This window comes from Lingula anatina, chromosome 9 (assembly GCF_051362555.1).
Source record: "Lingula anatina isolate TDL-2025a chromosome 9, LinAna3.0, whole genome shotgun sequence".
NCBI classification, from domain to species: Eukaryota; Metazoa; Brachiopoda; class Lingulata; order Lingulida; family Lingulidae; genus Lingula; species Lingula anatina.
The window spans coordinates 702,393-719,720 of NC_141775.1; the positions used below are offsets into that span (position 1 = coordinate 702,393).

Sequence of the window (17,328 nt, forward strand, 5' to 3'; positions counted from 1 at the left end):
TTTTTTTTTTGGCAAGCTATCTATTGGCGTATTTTTACTGTGTGCATCGAATTGCAGGTTTGTCAAAGGATGCCTATCGAATATTCCTGTTTATGGGGTTATTATTTTATTGCCAAAAGAAACAAGCCCAGGAAATAATTGAAAAATCTGTGGCTAATTCAATCCCTCTGCTAAATAATGTAAAGTACCTATTAAAATCGTATTGTGTTATCAAAGGGGGAGACCTGGTGTGATATGTTTTATTTCATGTAAATAAATTTGTTCTTGAAGAGGATTTGTAAAAGTATCTATGGCTGCAGTGTCTGAACTTAACGTAAGGGACACAGGGTTAAAAACAAGCTTGAAATCCAGCGAGTGAAAAAAGAGACATTTAAGGCTCGACATAATTATTTCCAATTAAATCAATTGTGTAAATGTTTTTGACAATTACATTAAGTGATGCAAAATGCTAAGTGATCTTATTTCCAACGCAGAAAAATGTCATTTAAGTTGCAAAAAATCAATTCCAAAATATCCATAACTGATCAATGTACGATGTGCAAAAATAAATCTAATTGTCTTACTAGCGTCAGCAAGATGGGAGAAAAAAAGGTTTAATGTAGAAATGACAGTTGCTGCAAATTGATTTTCAATACGGTCGAAACTGTCAACAACATCAATACCATAGACCTTGGAAATGTCACGGAAAGTACATAAGCACCGGATCATCCAATAATATTAATCGTTAAGATACTTACAGTGAAAACTACTTATATTTGGCATTTGTTTTAACATCGTTTCCATGTTCAAGATTTCACAGTCAGAGGTGACATTGTAAAGATTTCTTACAGGCACTGTCATATGTATGTGTGTGTGTGTGTGTGTGTGTGTGATAAAAAGAAGTAAAAACAGCAGTTATTTTACCCCGACCATATATATATTAATTACTGTTCATTACATAAGCTGTGAGTTTGACATATCTCTGAAATATTTCGTTATCATGTTTTATACTGAGGGAGGAGGCTAGTTCTGAATAGCCTGCCAATGCCGGATTCCAGCCTGTACTGTACATATAACAGATTTCTCCAGTATTTTGTACGTTCCACCCCTACCCCTTGCCCTTAGCAATATGTTCGATCTGCAAGTGCCTGTCCCTAATTATGGCAACGCTTTTACCACCCAACCACTTTCAGCTCATCGGGGCAATGACGATGTCTTCCCTTTCCATATCAATTTTCATCTTCATCTCCTTATTTTACCATACACGTATCTTCTCAAAAATGCCAAAATGACTACTGTATCATTATCTATCGGATCCGTAACTTAGGCCTAGGCTAGAAAATATAACAGAAAATGATCTAGCTAGATGGAAGAGAGCAAAAATAAGGGAGAAAAAGAACAAGGTATACACTGTATCTGTATCCCCTTACACACTGCGCGTGTGGAAGCAAGAATACATATTTTGAAGACTTATCTTTTTATGTATATTTTTATTTATATATTTTTATTTATTTGTGTTTTATAACTTTAGATATTCATCAACTCCGACGTGTCCTGTTTCAAACGGAACAACCCGGAAATAAACTTTAAAACACTCCCCTGTAATTTGCGTATGTTTAATTCAGGGACACGGACACGGAAATATACACGTATATAAGAGAGGCGTCTTTTAGCTTCTTTTAAATCAACGAAAACAGAGGAGATTATTGAAGTAGGCTATACAACACACGATGAAGACACTGGTCGCTATCGCCGTTGTCGTGGTAAGTAAACTGGCTATTGTAACTTGTAATCTGATTAAATTATGTCTGTTTAATACCTTACAGCATAAGTTTTGTTCGGTTAAATGTCGTGTTGAAACTTATAAAATCTCTGGTTTTGTTTTGCAGTGCACTGCTTCATGTTACTGTATAAACATACGATATCGCACTGCATGTAGGCCTATAGTATTATATATTAGTAGCCTACTACGTGCAGTAGTTCATGTATAGGGGTATATTAGTATACTATACAGTCACAGAAGGCACCATGGCAATATATACCCTTTCTCTCACTCCTAGCTCCTCTCTCTCTCTCTCTCTCTCTCTCTCTCTCCTACCCCCACCTCTCTTAGCTTCTCTCTCTCTGTACGTGTCTGTCTGTATGTGTATTCGTGAGTGTATAAGAGAGAGAGAGAGAGAGAGAGGGAGAGAGAGAGAGGGTGGGGGGACCACACCACCATACGATATCTGCGCTGTTATATTCTCGCTGAATGAATAAGTCATTGGATAGTATACCCTTGAGAGCTCGGCAAATTCAGTAGGTTACTATACAAAATATGATAATTTCAGACGCTCTTCCCAGTTTCATTCTCAGCTCGTCTTAAACCAGATATACCGGTAAGTTATTATTATTATTATTATTATTATTATTATTATTATTATTATTATTATTATTTATACCATAAAAATAAAATCGAAATGAATATCCAGTATGAGCATTTTAGAGGAGCGATCGTTCCCTATAGGCCCTCCCAATATGCCCTTCTTAGTGCGGTACTGTAACAGTGAGTGATTTACAATTTAAATTAAAGTGTCACTGCACCTACATGTATCCATGTTGAAATATAACAACATTAGCATATTATTTATCTCGAAGTGCACCTTTTCTTGACAAATATTCTGCTAAGCACGATAATGATCATTTACCGGCCCCTCCGCCAATCTCACATCCGGGATCTGCCTTTAAGGTATTCATCCGCATATTGTTTACAGCGATCCTTGAACTCGATCTCTTACCGATATCTTTCTGAATGTAAACACTGTAACATTTTTAGAGTAAAGAGTGCAGGTCGTCATCAGAGTGCGGAAGGAACAGTTGTTGTCGGGATGAGAGCGGGGCGGTGGTAGGTCGGTTGCACTCGGGAAGTTTCGGCGATCTTCTCCTGGGCGGAGGTAAGTACAGTAGGTTGACAATGATAGCGTGAAGAAAATCAATTCAAGAACACGCAGCAGCAGTACTTTTCAACAAAATATCAAATAACGTATATAGGTATACTTTTGAAAATGAAATCCCTTAATGGGAAACAAAATTAATGAGTTTTCACATGGAATACACAGTACTTTCTGTGTGTGATTAACAAATAATCCTATATATTCATTAAAAATGTTTTCTTTCTTGGGAAAGGAGATTCGAACTGTGGCATTTGTGACATTTAGTTTAATTTTTCAGCAGATGTCAATTTTAGAAACAAAAAAATTATTAACCCAATCGAATTTTTTAGGTCTGGGGTCTGCAGGGTATGGTTTGTGCTCAAATGTGCTCCAACAGAAGGGCGAAGTATGTGGCCCATCCACATGTAGCTGTGGCGAAGGTATTTTGTTTACTCAAAATATTCTGTTATATGCATTATATTTTTATACAAATTGATCCTAATCTTGCGATGATATCCATATTTTTTTAATGACGCATAATAGCTCACCAGAAAATCATCACGTACTGAAAAACGGTAACTTGGGATGGGGGGGGGGGGGGGGGGGCGGGAGGGGTAAATCGCTTAAAACAGTAAATGGTACAAAAGACACATTAATGATACATGTACCATATTAATAAGATCAGTAAAAAGATTAATTGGAAAGAGAGTTGTTATTCACTTATAATGTTTAAGGTTATATGTTGTGAAAGTCTAATGAATACCAAAACAAGTATATCGCCATGTTAATGTCTGATTTGTTATGAAATCTAATAAAACTTGTATATTTTTTTCAGGTCTGGAGTGCTACCGGCCTATGTCCGGGGTTTGTTGCCTTCCCCACAGATGTTACGATGCTGAGTGGGTTGCAGAAAGACGAGAATATTGGAGAAATTGTTTTTCTAATCCAGATTGTCATTTACCTGCATAAACGCTACCAATAATCATGGACGTTGTTTTGAAAGTGGCTTCTCCCATACATGTTATAATTACGATAAAATGGCATAAAATGTGTAATTTTCAGAAACCTTTGTTTTCATTAAAACGACACTATTCAGTGGTAATATCATCTTGACAATAAATTAAACCATAAGATGTTTCAGGATGTTAATTTATTTTAGGAAAATGCAGAGGCAAATATGTTTGATAGGAAAACAAGTTTCTGAAAAAGTTTCTATTGTTCGGTTTAAATAAAAAATCGTTTTATGATAACTTTGTTGCTTTTAGGGCTCAAATTTGCACGTGTTAAATGTCTTCAATGATGAAAAATTATAATTGAAGGACGCCGACACGATGACTTAAAAAGACGTGTTTATTTGCTGCTAAAGCATGCAATGATTTTTCTCTATAAAGTAAAAGATATGTACGTCGCAGACGTAAAACGGACACTTAAATGCTACAATAAAATGCTATTCACAAAATTAAAACAATAATATTTACGTTACACAATTTCATAACAATTTTCTACAATAAAAAGTACGTATAATTCAGCAATTTAAAAATATGACACACTGGTAACAATGAGTTGACAGTTTACGTGCTCTTGACGTTAAAAACAGAATTAAAATCACCACTGTATTCACAGTAACAATGGCGGATAAGCGGGGTGCATGCACAGCGGGCACATGCAGACCTCCATTAGCTCCATTAACAAGGTACTCCCTTTTCGACGCTCCCCCCCCCCTTACAAAAAAACGATATAATGAGCGACATGAAACAAACTCAAAATTTTTTAAACCAATGCCCTGCATATGTTTTAGTTTAATCGCCCTCGTCTGCTCTTTTACATTTGCTGAGCGATGCAAAACAAAACATTTTTCCTTACACCTATCCCTCTGGCAATATCCTAGATCCGCCAATACAGCAGTAATATGGGCACTGACAGATCATGTCTCAAGCATCTCCCGTCGATGTACTGCGTATATGAAAAATCAAGTCTCTTTTCTCTTTGGAGAGAACACATTTCTACTTTGCGTATAAAATAGCAATATATATTTGTCAATTATCCTAATCATTAAGAAGGATGCAGTATGTATTAAAGAAATATTTTTCAGTCTTTCTCTAATGAAATAAAAAGTAGATGCTTAGTGATTATAAGAAGCCGTTACACTGTCATTATGCGGCTCAGGTAGAGGTGGTGGTATAATTACTGACACTATTTGTCTAACACCCCATTTCCATAGATTAGATCGACCTACTTTAGATCGACCTAACTCCCTGGGGGTTCACGTTAAATAGCTGTCAGCCGGGCGGACACGAAAGTTAATTACCCTCTTACAGCTTGTAGTAGGCGGGACGGACATTTAAGTCGGATTATCTGAAAGTAATCTAGTGAGACTCCCCGCGGGGATAGATCGATCTAAAATCTATGGGAATAGAGCCTATGATTTTGGTCCCTTTTCTGTGCCTCTTCAGCGCCCCCCCCCCCCCCCCCCCCCCCCCCACCACCACCACCACCATGTCCGTCGTCACTGCCACAAATTCTGTCCGTCTGGGGTTACTTTCAAGGTTATGTTCAACGTGATATAAAGCAAATAAAGCAGCAAGTGTTGTCATAACGGCAGTTTTATGAACAGCTTATGGACGGCTTCTGTCAAGGGGTTCTGCTTCGCTTGCATAGTTATCATGACTAACAGATGGCAGTTTAGGGATTTTGCCATGGAAACGTAGCTTTAAGCTTACCAACTTTGGGTTCAGTGTTTGAAAGATTGTCGCACTCTCACATGTTGACGTCACGTAGACATCCTACGTCATTACTGGCGCCGTGGACGTACTAGTTTGTGACGTCATATTGAGTTTGGTCTAGTGTTGCTTCAGTAACATGAGAACGACGTGCTTTGCACTCGCATATAAAGCACATTCGAATCAGATCTCGCGTGAGACGCTCCAGTTTCAGAATGATCCCAGTGCCACGTGTGACCCTGGTCACGTGACAAGTCAAGCCTTGCTGTAATGGTGAGGCGGTGGCAGGCGATAGTGGGAACCGGAGTCAATCACTTGAATTCCCCGACGCAATTCCAAGGCCTGCAGTATCCTGTCTAACGTGCTCGGCGCGTGCTCATGGCGGTAATAGCCGAGCTCCTGGGCCAAGTAATCCACCTTTCCATCTATGTCATCTAGCCTCGATCCCGGATACGTCAACACTCCGGGCTTGAAAAAACTCGACTTTTTCACTGGTCGACATTTGGTTAATACTCCGCATAAAAAGAGAAGAATGATGATACATAACCCGATTTCAACCCCGTGGAACACATAGAAGAGGACCCCATATTTCGGTTGAAATTCAGCACCTGTGAAAATAAATAATGAGTGTTACAAAACATTGCTAAGATACATGTAAATACTGCTTGTTACTACATTTACGAGAAGTAGCCTAGATGAATACTTTCTCGTATGAAAGGAAATAAGCTCATCCAGTGAAGAGATAATTCCAATTGTAATATGCATATACCGGTATCTACAGGGAATATGGCTTGAGTCACGTCCCCACCCCTTAGCTTCAGAAAGATCCCATTTACTAACTTCCCTCACAATAAAAAGTATAGGGTGTACATGTAACAAAAAAAAAAAATACAAATTAACACATACAATACAACATGTAAACTAATATCATGTTCAAACAAAGAGCCGTTACCTGTATTTTGCAATGCCCTAGGCGGCGCCACGCTGGCTTTCACTGTGGTTGAGGAGCTGACGGCTGGTTTACTGGTTGTGGTTGTGGTTGTCTTGGTTGATGGCGTGAACTGCCGGGTGGGGGCGCCTCGTCTGGTTGTGGGAGGTGTCGACGTAACAGGTGGCGCTGTGACAAAAATGGGATATACTGTTATGGGTAACATAGGACAACAGAAATCTCAATTATAATTTTTAATTAAGTCGATATCCAAAAAAAAAAAAAAAAAAAAAAGCAACAGTGACACAAATAAGGTGTGATCAACTATACGTGCGGCGCGTACATGACTGTACACTGACCTGTTGTTGGCGGTGATTTCTGGCAGTAAATGATGCCGTTTCTCCACCGATACTGATAACCAGGACCACACTTACACCTTAAGTTTGCTGTGCTGGTGCAAGGCACGCTCACAATCCAGCCCTCTCCTCGACACTCTGGGGAAAAAGATTATTATTATTATTATTATTATTATTATATTTAAAATGAAATACGCCTTTCCTCATCAATTTTAAAAAATAACAATTGCATTTCTTGAATATAAGAATGCTTAGGCACCCTATCTAATGCAATATGAATGCACCAAAACAATATTTTTTGCCTCATCTGATGCAATTCTTAAAGTTAAGCAATATCTGTGGATTGTTTTGCATTTTTGTAGTGATATTAGCATCTTAAACAAAACAGTGCTATGTCCTATCAATTTTTTTCGGTCTTTATCATCTGTATATGTGTATATAAACATTAATGACTAATGATAATTACATTAAAAGCACTGATCATAAATCGATGAAATAAAACTGGCGATAAAAAGAACACAAACATCCCTATAACTACAGTATAAGAACATTTGTAATATTTAATGGTTTTTGTTTTTTTTATATCTGCTCTGAACCCTAAGACACGCAAAAATATTGGTTTGTTTTAAATTATTATAATAAAGCAATATATTTAATGTTCTTTGGTTTCTTTAGATCTGTTTTGAAATAACCCTAAGACAAGCGAAAATATTGGTTTGTTTAAATTTTACTGAAAACATACACGTATACTTTAGTTATACGGATGTTTGTATTCTTTTTAAGTGGGACTCCACTAACCTGTGTCACACGGCTTACACTCGAAGTTGTCATTGCATGTGTCGGCGTATGTTCCTGGTTCGCAGGGAGTACATTGAGTGTCGGCGTCCCGCGTGCAGTGTGCCGATACGCGATTTCCCATTGAACAACTCCTACACACAATGACGTCACCCGCATCGGGCCGGTACATGCAATCTCCGTCAACAACCTGAAAATTGCCAGAAGCTGGTTAAACTATGTGTTTTAAGTATTTTCGTTTTCCAGATGCATTTAGCCTGCAGAAACTGAGGTTTATGCTAGCTTATTGAGGTATATATGCATGACACCAATATTGTCAACTACTTTTAAGAAATAAGAATGTTGCAGTAATGGCAATTAAATAGTCATTATAGTGTTTTTTCTATTTGAAAAAATAACTATTAATTTACATTTATACAGTCCTCATTAAATCTCTTTTTTCTCACTGCGTCCATATCGTTGGGTCCTTCAAACGCTCCCCCCCCCCCACACACACACACCTCAGTGCTATATTGATCGATGCTACCTCTCATATTGTATTAGTTGTTCTCGGAGCAATGGGGTGAGTTCTTAATAGAAATAAATAGGGTGAGTGTGCACTATTGACCACTCTACTCAACTGCTACTGTTATATTATTACATCGTATAAATGTCGTTAACTATAATAATAATAATAATAATAATAATAATAATAATAATAATAATAATAATGACTTCTTTAAAAACCGCTCACAACATTAGTCTCAGCGCTAGGTACAATATAAAGATTAAAACATAAAATTCTAAAACAAAGAGGCTGAAGTTGTAATTACCATGCAATTTTAAGTATCTGAAACACACCAACAAAATAACCAGTAAATAAAATCACTAGTGAGTACTTCTACAAAACAATCATTGTAAAATAACGCGTATTGTGTATATAATTCTTCGAGTCGTTTATCTTGACCTTGTCATTGTATTTATCATTTTATGTATTTTCCATTTTGTTTGTCATTTCATTTCCTTAATTGATGCCGACACTGCAAGGATGGAGGGTTATAAATAGCTACAATTGTAACGTGACTTCTCCGCATGGCACCAGTGCTACAAGTCTTCCGGCTTCTTCAAACCACGTGAAAAACTAAACCTATTAATTTAATACTCTGAAAAAAGTCCTCCCTATTTGAACACAATAAGGGCGTCCGGATTAACGGTTAGACAGATTAATGACAGGTTTCACAACAACAGCTTAAATTGTTGCATAAACTCTTCTATTACGAGATAAGATTTCTTAGCGACCGATCGCCAATCTTTTTTTCTGCTCTTCAGTATCCGTTATCAGTTTCAAATTAATCTTCATTAATTCTATTCCAGTGCCCTATTTAACACTATGAATTGCGACAGGGCAGCGAGTGCACATACATCAATGCGAGAGAGGGGGGCTTTTATCTAGTAATAACAATTTGGTTTAATATTTTTTTCAATAATATGGGTTACTTTTTTCGGTTTATACCTGTACAGAGATGAAAGACTTACGACTGTAAACATGCTGTTTTATTGCACCTTGCCTGACGGCACGTTGAGAGCTGCTTCAGTTTTATCAAAAGATTATGTTATCTTCAATTTTCTACTTTCTTTTTATGAGGTCAAATTGTCCCCATTTATAACGTATTATCCGAGTGGCTGAACTAAATCCACTTATATCAAATAAGATTTGGGCATCAGCATGTCTCAGTGTAAAAGTAGGAGGAGAGGCACTGTCAAAAATGTTTTGCAGTTTTAAAATCAGGATTTATATTTGGATCGTTTTCGGAGTTTTTTCAATATATATTTTATTTTTCCCCTTTTATGTGTATACTTGCGATGTGAGGCACACGAAGTCTTCGGATGCTAATATATGCCTCTATGCCCTTAAAAAAGGACAATCAAGTACAAAAAGGTATAGATCGTCACTCGCATACTCCACATTGGATGGGAATTTTCTTTCACACTTCACATCAACAATGTGCCCAGTTAACCCAAACCGAACATCCGGGAAAACAAAATAACATTATTATAACAAGTTTGTTTGCTTTTTGTACACCTCTTTCTGGCTTTTAGGTCGTCTCTTTTGATTAAGCGTACACACCAGACGCGGTGACTCATTGAGGTCAGAATCACCTAGCACAGGTGACAAAAATGACCCCTGACCTAAAACGAAATGTCAAATCAACACGACCCCCAGTGACATTTATTACACTACAACGATCATCCGATCTTAATCCCGCATATTGTTAAATATATACCTGTCAAATCATACATTTTTGGCAATAAAGTCACCACTGATGATATCTAATGCGAGAACACAGAACATAAAGAGAGACGTAGTAGAATGATAGAATGGTAGAATGATATTATGCAAAATGCTGGATAAGACGATTTCTATAAACTGTGACATTAATGAAAATATTTCCACCGATTTCGATGCCAGCGGATGAAGAACGGTTGCTCCACAGACTGCCGACTTTCTCTAACTGTTACAAGGAAAAAGAAAGGTTGAGAGAGAGAGAGAGAGATTAGACGCGCGTTTGTGTGTGTGTGTGTGTGTGTGTGAAAGAAAGAAAGAGAGAGATTAGAGCTTTCGCCCCATACACGTTTTTGTATAAGAGAAGTGAGAGAGATGCTTCAAGTAATTAATGAATTACAACGCAGTTATCGCGGCAGATGTGACTGCTGCAGCACGCGACGGGAGATGCAATCGGATCGATGTACCTTTTTCCCTAACATCTGGTACGCAGTCATCAAACACTCCGATAATTCTCATTAGTCGCTGCATACATATCGCAAGGGACCCGGTGAAAATGAGCAAACACAAACTCTTCTCGTGTCACTTTTTTGTGTGTCACTTTAAACACGTTCGACGGCAAGTTAACCCTACACAAAGACGTATTCATTACGAACAAGTTTGTTTGTTAAGGTGAGATGTTTTTATGAGACACCCATTTCAGACCAGCGCAAAGAACACTACATTAAACAGATAAAGCTCGGCGTGAACATAATAGACATCGTTTACAATACTCGGAGATAAGTTTGGACACTGAAAGAAAGAGCAAAAGCCATTGAACAGCATAAAGTGGGGTTAAAATTGCGATATGTGTCGACTGATATATGAAGCAAAAGAAAAAAGAAGAAAAAAGAAAGAAAAGAAAAGAAATATGACACCATCTATATTATGTCACATTCATAAATTTTGGTTTGAGAGACGCTATCATCAGATTGGAAGTGTCGAGGGTGGTCAAAATATAAAATGCATAGACCTACTTATATACAGCTATTATCGACAGTCTATTCAGTTATGGCCTATTTAATAATGAGTCAAATGAAATTAAGGATCTACATTAATATAATGGGAAATATCTACGAAACTTAACTCTGCATTTAAAAGTTGTTTCCTTTCCCGCAAAAAGAAAAAAAATTACTGAGACTTCTATAAGATGATTTTAGAAGGAAGCGACTAAGTCATCTATGAGATGTTCATAAACTGACGCAGATTAAATTCGTAAAATGCCGTTTCAATAACTAACATTGGTGAAGGAATGAAATCATTGGTATATGTTCGCTATACTGAATTCATATGAGGTTACTAATCCTCTAGGAATGCTACATATAGTTATTAAATGATGAAAGGGCTAATATCGATCTTAATGACTAAAGGATAATTTGTAAATTGTTTCATCTTATGTGTTCATACGTCAGGTATCCTTACCTTTCAGTGAATACGTCGTCTTTTATATCTTTTTATGGGCGTTCATGTATAATCATATTAATTGTTATGTGATAAGCTTATTGCTTTTTAAAATTTTCTGTTTGATCTCGGTTGCCCTTTTTCATCCCATCCTTATCTAAATTAGTGCGGATATTAACAAATCTAACATCAATGCCATGTTAAGGAGGGGATAATAGCTACAAGGTACTTATCAATAATGCTTACTTGTCCTGGTGAGGACATAGTGTCTCAGTACAAATTCTATGCGAATTATAATTGCGTCTAGGAGTTAAATACGTGCTAAGAATAAAAAAACTCGCCCAAGATTAAAATAATAAACTACCAGGTAAGCATCGTGGAAAGTGTATTATATTCACAGTGCAATTGTTAGGGACGATCTAAAAGTTACATAAATGCATATATACATAAATTACATAAATGCATATATATATATGTGTGTGTGTGTGTGTGTGTGTGTGTGCGTGTGTGTGCGGGGGTGGGGTAGGGAAAGTGTTACTACTGATCTGCTTCATAGATAGTAGCCGCAAAATGTATTTCCCCTTTTTGGGACGTGTATGAAACCGCATTTTTATCACCCCGCCCCCCTCTCTCTCTCTCTCTCTCTCTCTCTCTCTCTCTCCTCACACACACACACACACACACACACACACACACACACACACACACTCTCTCATTCTCTCTCTCTCTCTCTCTCTCTCACACACACACACACATACGCTCTCTCTCTCTCTTCTCTCTATCTCCTTAAAAGATAAAATAGCACACAAAGCACTTTACGTGGCAATCAATAAGCACCTCACCTTCACAAGCTGGTGTAATAACACTACTAATGCTAGGACCCCCGATGCTGCCCGCATCAACCCGGTCATGGCTCCTTCAAGGCGTCTGAAAAGTCGAGATCAACCTTCGTCAAGCTGTGAACACTTCACGTAAAATATTTTCCAGAAAGTGTGTCCCTTCCAATCCAAGAAACGGCTGCAGTCGCTAGGCTGGAGTGATATGAACACAAAACAACTGTTCTGTAGAAATTCTGTTTAAATAAGGAAGTCCTGTTTAAATGAGTCGATATGACATATCCCGCCAGTCCACCGTGATTCTGCAAAAAGTTACACGTGTCTCTGGGTATGCTTCAGCAGCAGGGGTGCGAACGCGGACACAACCCCGTAATGTGGAGTATAAACTCTATGAAAACCGGGAACTCTGCCCCTGGGACGCTATCCGCTATCAGCACAAAATGAGACCTGATTATATGCGACCTGTCTCAGCTTTCTAAACGGGAGAGGAAGCTGAAGGGAGATCGTCAGTTGTTTTTCACATAAAATGACACATTGCGACATTAAGAAATCTGTGTTTTAATACGACTTAGGTCGGAGATCAACCTCCGCGTTTCTCTCTTTAAGCGACAACCCAAGTTAATCACAAGAATCCCAGTCGGCGTCTTAATCTCCGCTGTCTAAATGTGCCTAGGGTGCTTGGTTGATATTGAAGTTAGACGTAGACTGAAATAGCAGTGAAAACTTGTGAGTAATAAAAATAACGCGAAATTTGTAGTTTCACCTTCCTTAAAGTGCTATATCTGGAAACACTTACTTCTTGCGACCGCAGTCGTTTTCACTTTCGCGTGGATCCTGCGTTCATAGGGTCATGTGTTCACGTGGGAGGTTACATCATCGAGATGTACTGATCCTTTCACAGAAAAGCTGGTTGATTTCCAACTCCGGTTTAATCGTATCGATTTACTATAGTCCCACGCTTACGATCAGTTGCACACAGTGGATCCTTTGCTGAACTGGAACCCCGGCGTCAAGGACGCCTTTTAAAAGTACACACCTTTCTATTAGATGCTGGCTGCGGCGACGTGGTACTTAGGTTAAGAAAGTAATAACACGCTAACAAAGTTATCGCTCACGCATTAAAACAATCTGCGCCGGTGTCAGGCTGAAAGTCGTTAAGTCGGGTCACAAATAAAACAATTTCGGTGGGTGTTACAGAGTGGCCTGGCATTTTGATGTCGTTATCAAGTGGTCAGCGCTCTCCGCACGTGACTTGGTGACATTATGAGTTTGTAGGCGACCTCGTAGTAGTAGTAGTTTGTAGGCCAAGACTGAGGTGTCTGAGATGTCAACCGGGTTTGTCAGTGACGCTAGGTGAGATTCTTTCACACTGGTTTAGTTGACAGCCTAAGCCTCAGCGTTATTTACACTCCAACTTAAACTGTCGCTGTTTCGAATGATTATCTCGAAGATAAATGCATAAAAAACGACCCGTGCGCTCTCCACGTTTACTGAAGTCATTGAAAGTCAACACGGGAATTGCGCAACAATACGTAGAATACCGTTCCCTGGCAGATAAAGTGAAAGGAATCAAAATTAACAACACGTTTGGCAGCTTTCCTTCGGTTTACACTCTTTGCATATCTGCTTAGGAAGTGCTGTCACTATTTGAGCTTCAATCTCATTATAGATTCTCAACTTAATTATAAATCCCCCTTCGCTAAAATCCACGTACACAGTGACAATTTTTTTCAGTTCGGCTTTTTAAGATATAAAAGCACCTTGGTTACAGCTGCCATTACAGAACTGCCTGTTCTAGTGCTTTAAATTGGTCCATATATCCCATTCACCGTACAATGCAGCCGGGCAATTAAGCAGCATCCAATTATAAAAAAAACGATAAAAATGTCAGATACCGCTACGCGTCTGGTACAAACTGCGCGTCACGTAAGTGGAATTGCTTGCAGTGTTATAACATGCAGCGACCTGATTAACCATACGTATGAGTTCAAAAATAGATGTAGTCTCTTAGAGAGTCTATACCTAGGCGCGTTGCACATAGGTGCCTGTTTTGTCGTCTAGGTGCATGAGAACGTGTTTATTCCGTGCCACACTAATGTTACAATAAAGTATTTTGTTTATGCTCGCGGAACTCACACCACTGGACAGTTATTAAGCCGCCAAGGTTATCTTTTACAGGTGGTACAACAAAGATGAAATGTCACCTGTGTGGGTACTAGTGTCCATGACGTCATCCCTTCCGTCCTGGGATACGACGGTTCAATAAAGGTGCCCCCTCACTCAGTATTAATTTGCAGGGAAAATGTGGCGAAGCCGTGGCACAGCTAGTACTCTGAATGTCACAGGTAACGAGACGCAGTCGTTTGTCGTCCAGACGCGACCTCGGCCCCGGATGCAGAAGACAGCGTATACTAGTAGTTAAGAGTGCCAGCACGAAACAAGGCGGGGAGGGCTGTCAACACAGACGAATGATGAAGTTGTCTCGCGGCTTGTGTCGTTGAAACAATCAGTGGTTTATGAAGTTGTGACTTGTTGCCTGATTTATGAAGAAGTTGCAGAGAGCATGTATGGATATCCTCCTCCACTAGTGCATTTGTACACTTGCCTATTGTACAGCTCTGTACATGTAGGGCTATACGCTGTATAATGTACAATGGTGTATACAAGTACCTGCATAAACTAAGCGTGGCGATTTCCGTGTAGCTTACCTTTTAACTTATACCAGTAGCTCTGTTTGTGTGCAGTTTGTTCACAAATTGCTTTGAAAAGTGTCAAAACCTGAAGACCCGCTTTACTGTTTATCGGCCTCGGGTTCTATTATTATTGTTATGTACTGCTTCCCAAAACCTCCAACGCATTATATTCCATAAGCAGGCATTAAATTGCCTTCCAAATCTCGAACCGATTCATAAATCCCGATCAACAGTAAATATAATTCGGTCGATAAATGTGTAATCGAAGAAAAGGGCAATCCAAGAGTAAACAGAAGCTTGAACAGCGGAGAGAAAAGGGCAAAGAAAATATCGTGATTGTGCTCAGCGCAACCGGCGGAAATGTGACAACAAACAGGGACGCTAGGGGCTCTAACAGGGAGGTGACGGCGAGAGCTACGGGCAACGGCAGATTCATTTTAGATGTTTTTATAAATAAATTTTATCACAAACATAGCATTAAATTACTTCGTTTTTTTTTACCTTCTAATTTCTAAACCAAACTTTTTATGTAGAATTTGTTCTTATAATGTTAGGGCAATGGGTGTAACACAAAGCAATATTTCATTTTAGCTATAAAGGCAATTAAACATTTAGTGTTAATCATTCCCGAAATCTATGTGTGTAATAAGGCCAATGGTTCAAAAATTCGATTATATGGCTAATAAGTCCGATCGGACCGATGGTTGATAAGTTCTATGGTATGGTTAATAAGGAAGATTGTTCATAAGGCCGGTGGTATGGTTAAAAAGTCCGATCGGACTGATTGTTCATAAGTGTGATTATATGGTTAATAAGTCCGATAGGACTTATGGTTAATAAGGCCGGTGATTTGGTAAAAAGTACGATTGGACCGATGGTTCATAAGTCTGATTATATGGTTAATAAGTCCGGTCGGACTGATGGTTTAAAAGTCTGATTATATGGTTAATAAGTCCGATTGGACTGATGGTTCATAAGTCCTATGGTATGGTTAATAGGGCCGTTTGTATGGTTAATAAGTACGATAGGACTGATTGTTCATAAGTGTGATGAAATGGTTAATAATTCCGATCGGACCGATGGTTCATAAGTCTGATTATATAATTAATAAGTCAGATCGGACTGATGCTTAATAAGGCCGGAGGTATGGTTAATTAGGCCGTTTGTTTGATTAATAACTCCGATCGGACTGATGGTTCATAGACTGATTATATGGTTAATAAGTCCGATCGGACCGATGGTTAATAAGTCTAATGATATGGTTAATAAATCCGATCGGACCGATGGTTCATAATCAGACTAATAGGACTTGTGAACCATCGCGCCACACTTTCGGACTTTTGTACCATCAGACTTATGAACCATCGGTCCGATCGGACTTATGAATCATTCCATCGGACTTATGAACCATACATTCCGAATTTCGGACTGATAATCGGACTTATGAAACATCGGACTATACCATCGGACTTATGAACCATCGGACCATACCATTGGACTTATGTACCAAGTCCGATGGTTTGGTTCATACTTGGTATGGTTCATATGTCCGAAGCTGTGGTTCGAACCCACGAGAGTCGTTATTCGTATATGCTTCTTCCCGATCCCGCGATCGATCCCCCCCGTTGCCGTGGTGAGCTAACATGCGTCACCTGGAATTCGAACTCTTAACTTGCCGTTACCATGGTTTGCTGAGGACTTTTACGCCCAGGCGTGCCTAAGCCGCCCACCCACCGTATGTACGAATTTTGTCTAATAGTAATCAACGCAAATTTTATTTCTTGCAATACAATTACACCTTACAATCTAGAATTCGAACCCGCGTAGAGATGTGTAGCTGTGGCCTCGACTGCGGAGTTATCACGGAGCCGTAGAAGCTTCGTTGTTAAGATATGGAGCCTTTCTACCTTGACACGCAGAATGCTAGTATATATGTAAATGTAAGTTCATGAGTCAGTACACGAGGCCTTGTTTGAACACCGACACGGAGCGTTCCTAGATAGATTACTTTTTTCTATGATTTTGTCTTACACTTTTACATACTACCTATACCTCTGTTCCAAAATTTGTAATTTGCTATATCAAACCAATTGCCAGGTTAAGATACTCATCGACTTCACACGATCATAGTCTAATGTGTACAAGATAACACTGTCCTGCATAAGACGAACCAAGTTTATAAAAAAGGACTTTGCCGTTAAATCACATAGGCCTACAATACAATGTACATTATGGTAATACTGTCATTATTTTCTCAGATATGGGGAAATGTCCATACGCACTGGGTACCCTCTCTGGTTATACATGAAAAAAGTCACATTCCGCAGGTGTCCCTGTTCTATTGCCATTCATTATTGCAAAAACGGCTTTTTTTTACATCCTCCTAAGAATCTGATTGAAAGGAAA

At 38.8% G+C, this 17,328-nt stretch overlaps 2 protein-coding genes across 7 annotated transcripts; one reads left to right on the forward strand and one right to left on the reverse strand.

Annotated features, from left to right (window-relative positions):
- The first annotated feature begins 1,553 nt into the window (after positions 1–1,553).
- LOC106171852 (uncharacterized) lies at positions 1,554–4,029 on the forward strand. Its single transcript, XM_013552342.2, has 5 exons — positions 1,554–1,742; positions 2,310–2,357; positions 2,795–2,912; positions 3,242–3,331; positions 3,727–4,029. The coding sequence occupies exons 1-5, from the start codon at positions 1,710–1,712 to the stop codon at positions 3,858–3,860; spliced, it is 423 nt and encodes a 140-aa protein (XP_013407796.2). The 5' UTR covers positions 1,554–1,709; the 3' UTR covers positions 3,861–4,029.
- A 1,346-nt stretch (positions 4,030–5,375) lies between these two features.
- On the reverse strand, positions 5,376–15,246 carry LOC106167395 (uncharacterized). 6 transcript variants are annotated; one of them, XM_013546188.3, is made up of 6 exons: positions 14,938–15,246; positions 12,236–12,320; positions 7,694–7,880; positions 6,899–7,033; positions 6,564–6,728; positions 5,376–6,219 (listed from the first exon to the last, which is right to left on the reverse strand). In XM_013546188.3, exons 2-6 carry the CDS (start codon positions 12,302–12,304, stop codon positions 5,867–5,869), a joined length of 909 nt encoding a protein of 302 aa, XP_013401642.2. In that variant the 5' UTR covers positions 12,305–12,320; positions 14,938–15,246; the 3' UTR covers positions 5,376–5,866. The 6 variants fall into 6 exon arrangements, with proteins under 6 accessions (XP_013401642.2, XP_086851972.1, XP_086851971.1 ...); XM_086995846.1 differs by lacking the exon at positions 14,938–15,246 and adding an exon at positions 13,026–14,417; XM_086995845.1 differs by lacking the exon at positions 14,938–15,246 and adding an exon at positions 13,026–14,417 and having other exon boundaries at positions 12,236–12,424.
- Positions 15,247–17,328: the final 2,082 nt, after the last annotated feature.

Bases quoted from the DNA above. Each gene is read 5' to 3' on its own strand.
- LOC106171852 (XM_013552342.2), top strand. From the start codon at position 1,710: ATGAAGACACTGGTCGCTATCGCCGTTGTCGTG. The intron at 1,743-2,309 runs GTAAGTAAACTG...TGATAATTTCAG, and splicing joins TCGCTATCGCCGTTGTCGTG to ACGCTCTTCCCAGTTTCATT. The intron at 3,332-3,726 runs GTATTTTGTTTA...TATTTTTTTCAG, and splicing joins CACATGTAGCTGTGGCGAAG to GTCTGGAGTGCTACCGGCCT.
- LOC106167395 (XM_013546188.3), bottom strand. From the start codon at position 12,304: ATGACCGGGTTGATGCGGGCAGCATCGGGGGTCCTAGCATTAGTAGTG. The intron at 7,881-12,235 runs GTGAGGTGCTTA...GGCAATTTTCAG, and splicing joins TATTACACCAGCTTGTGAAG to GTTGTTGACGGAGATTGCAT. The intron at 7,034-7,693 runs GTTAGTGGAGTC...CTTTTTCCCCAG, and splicing joins GTGTAAGCCGTGTGACACAG to AGTGTCGAGGAGAGGGCTGG.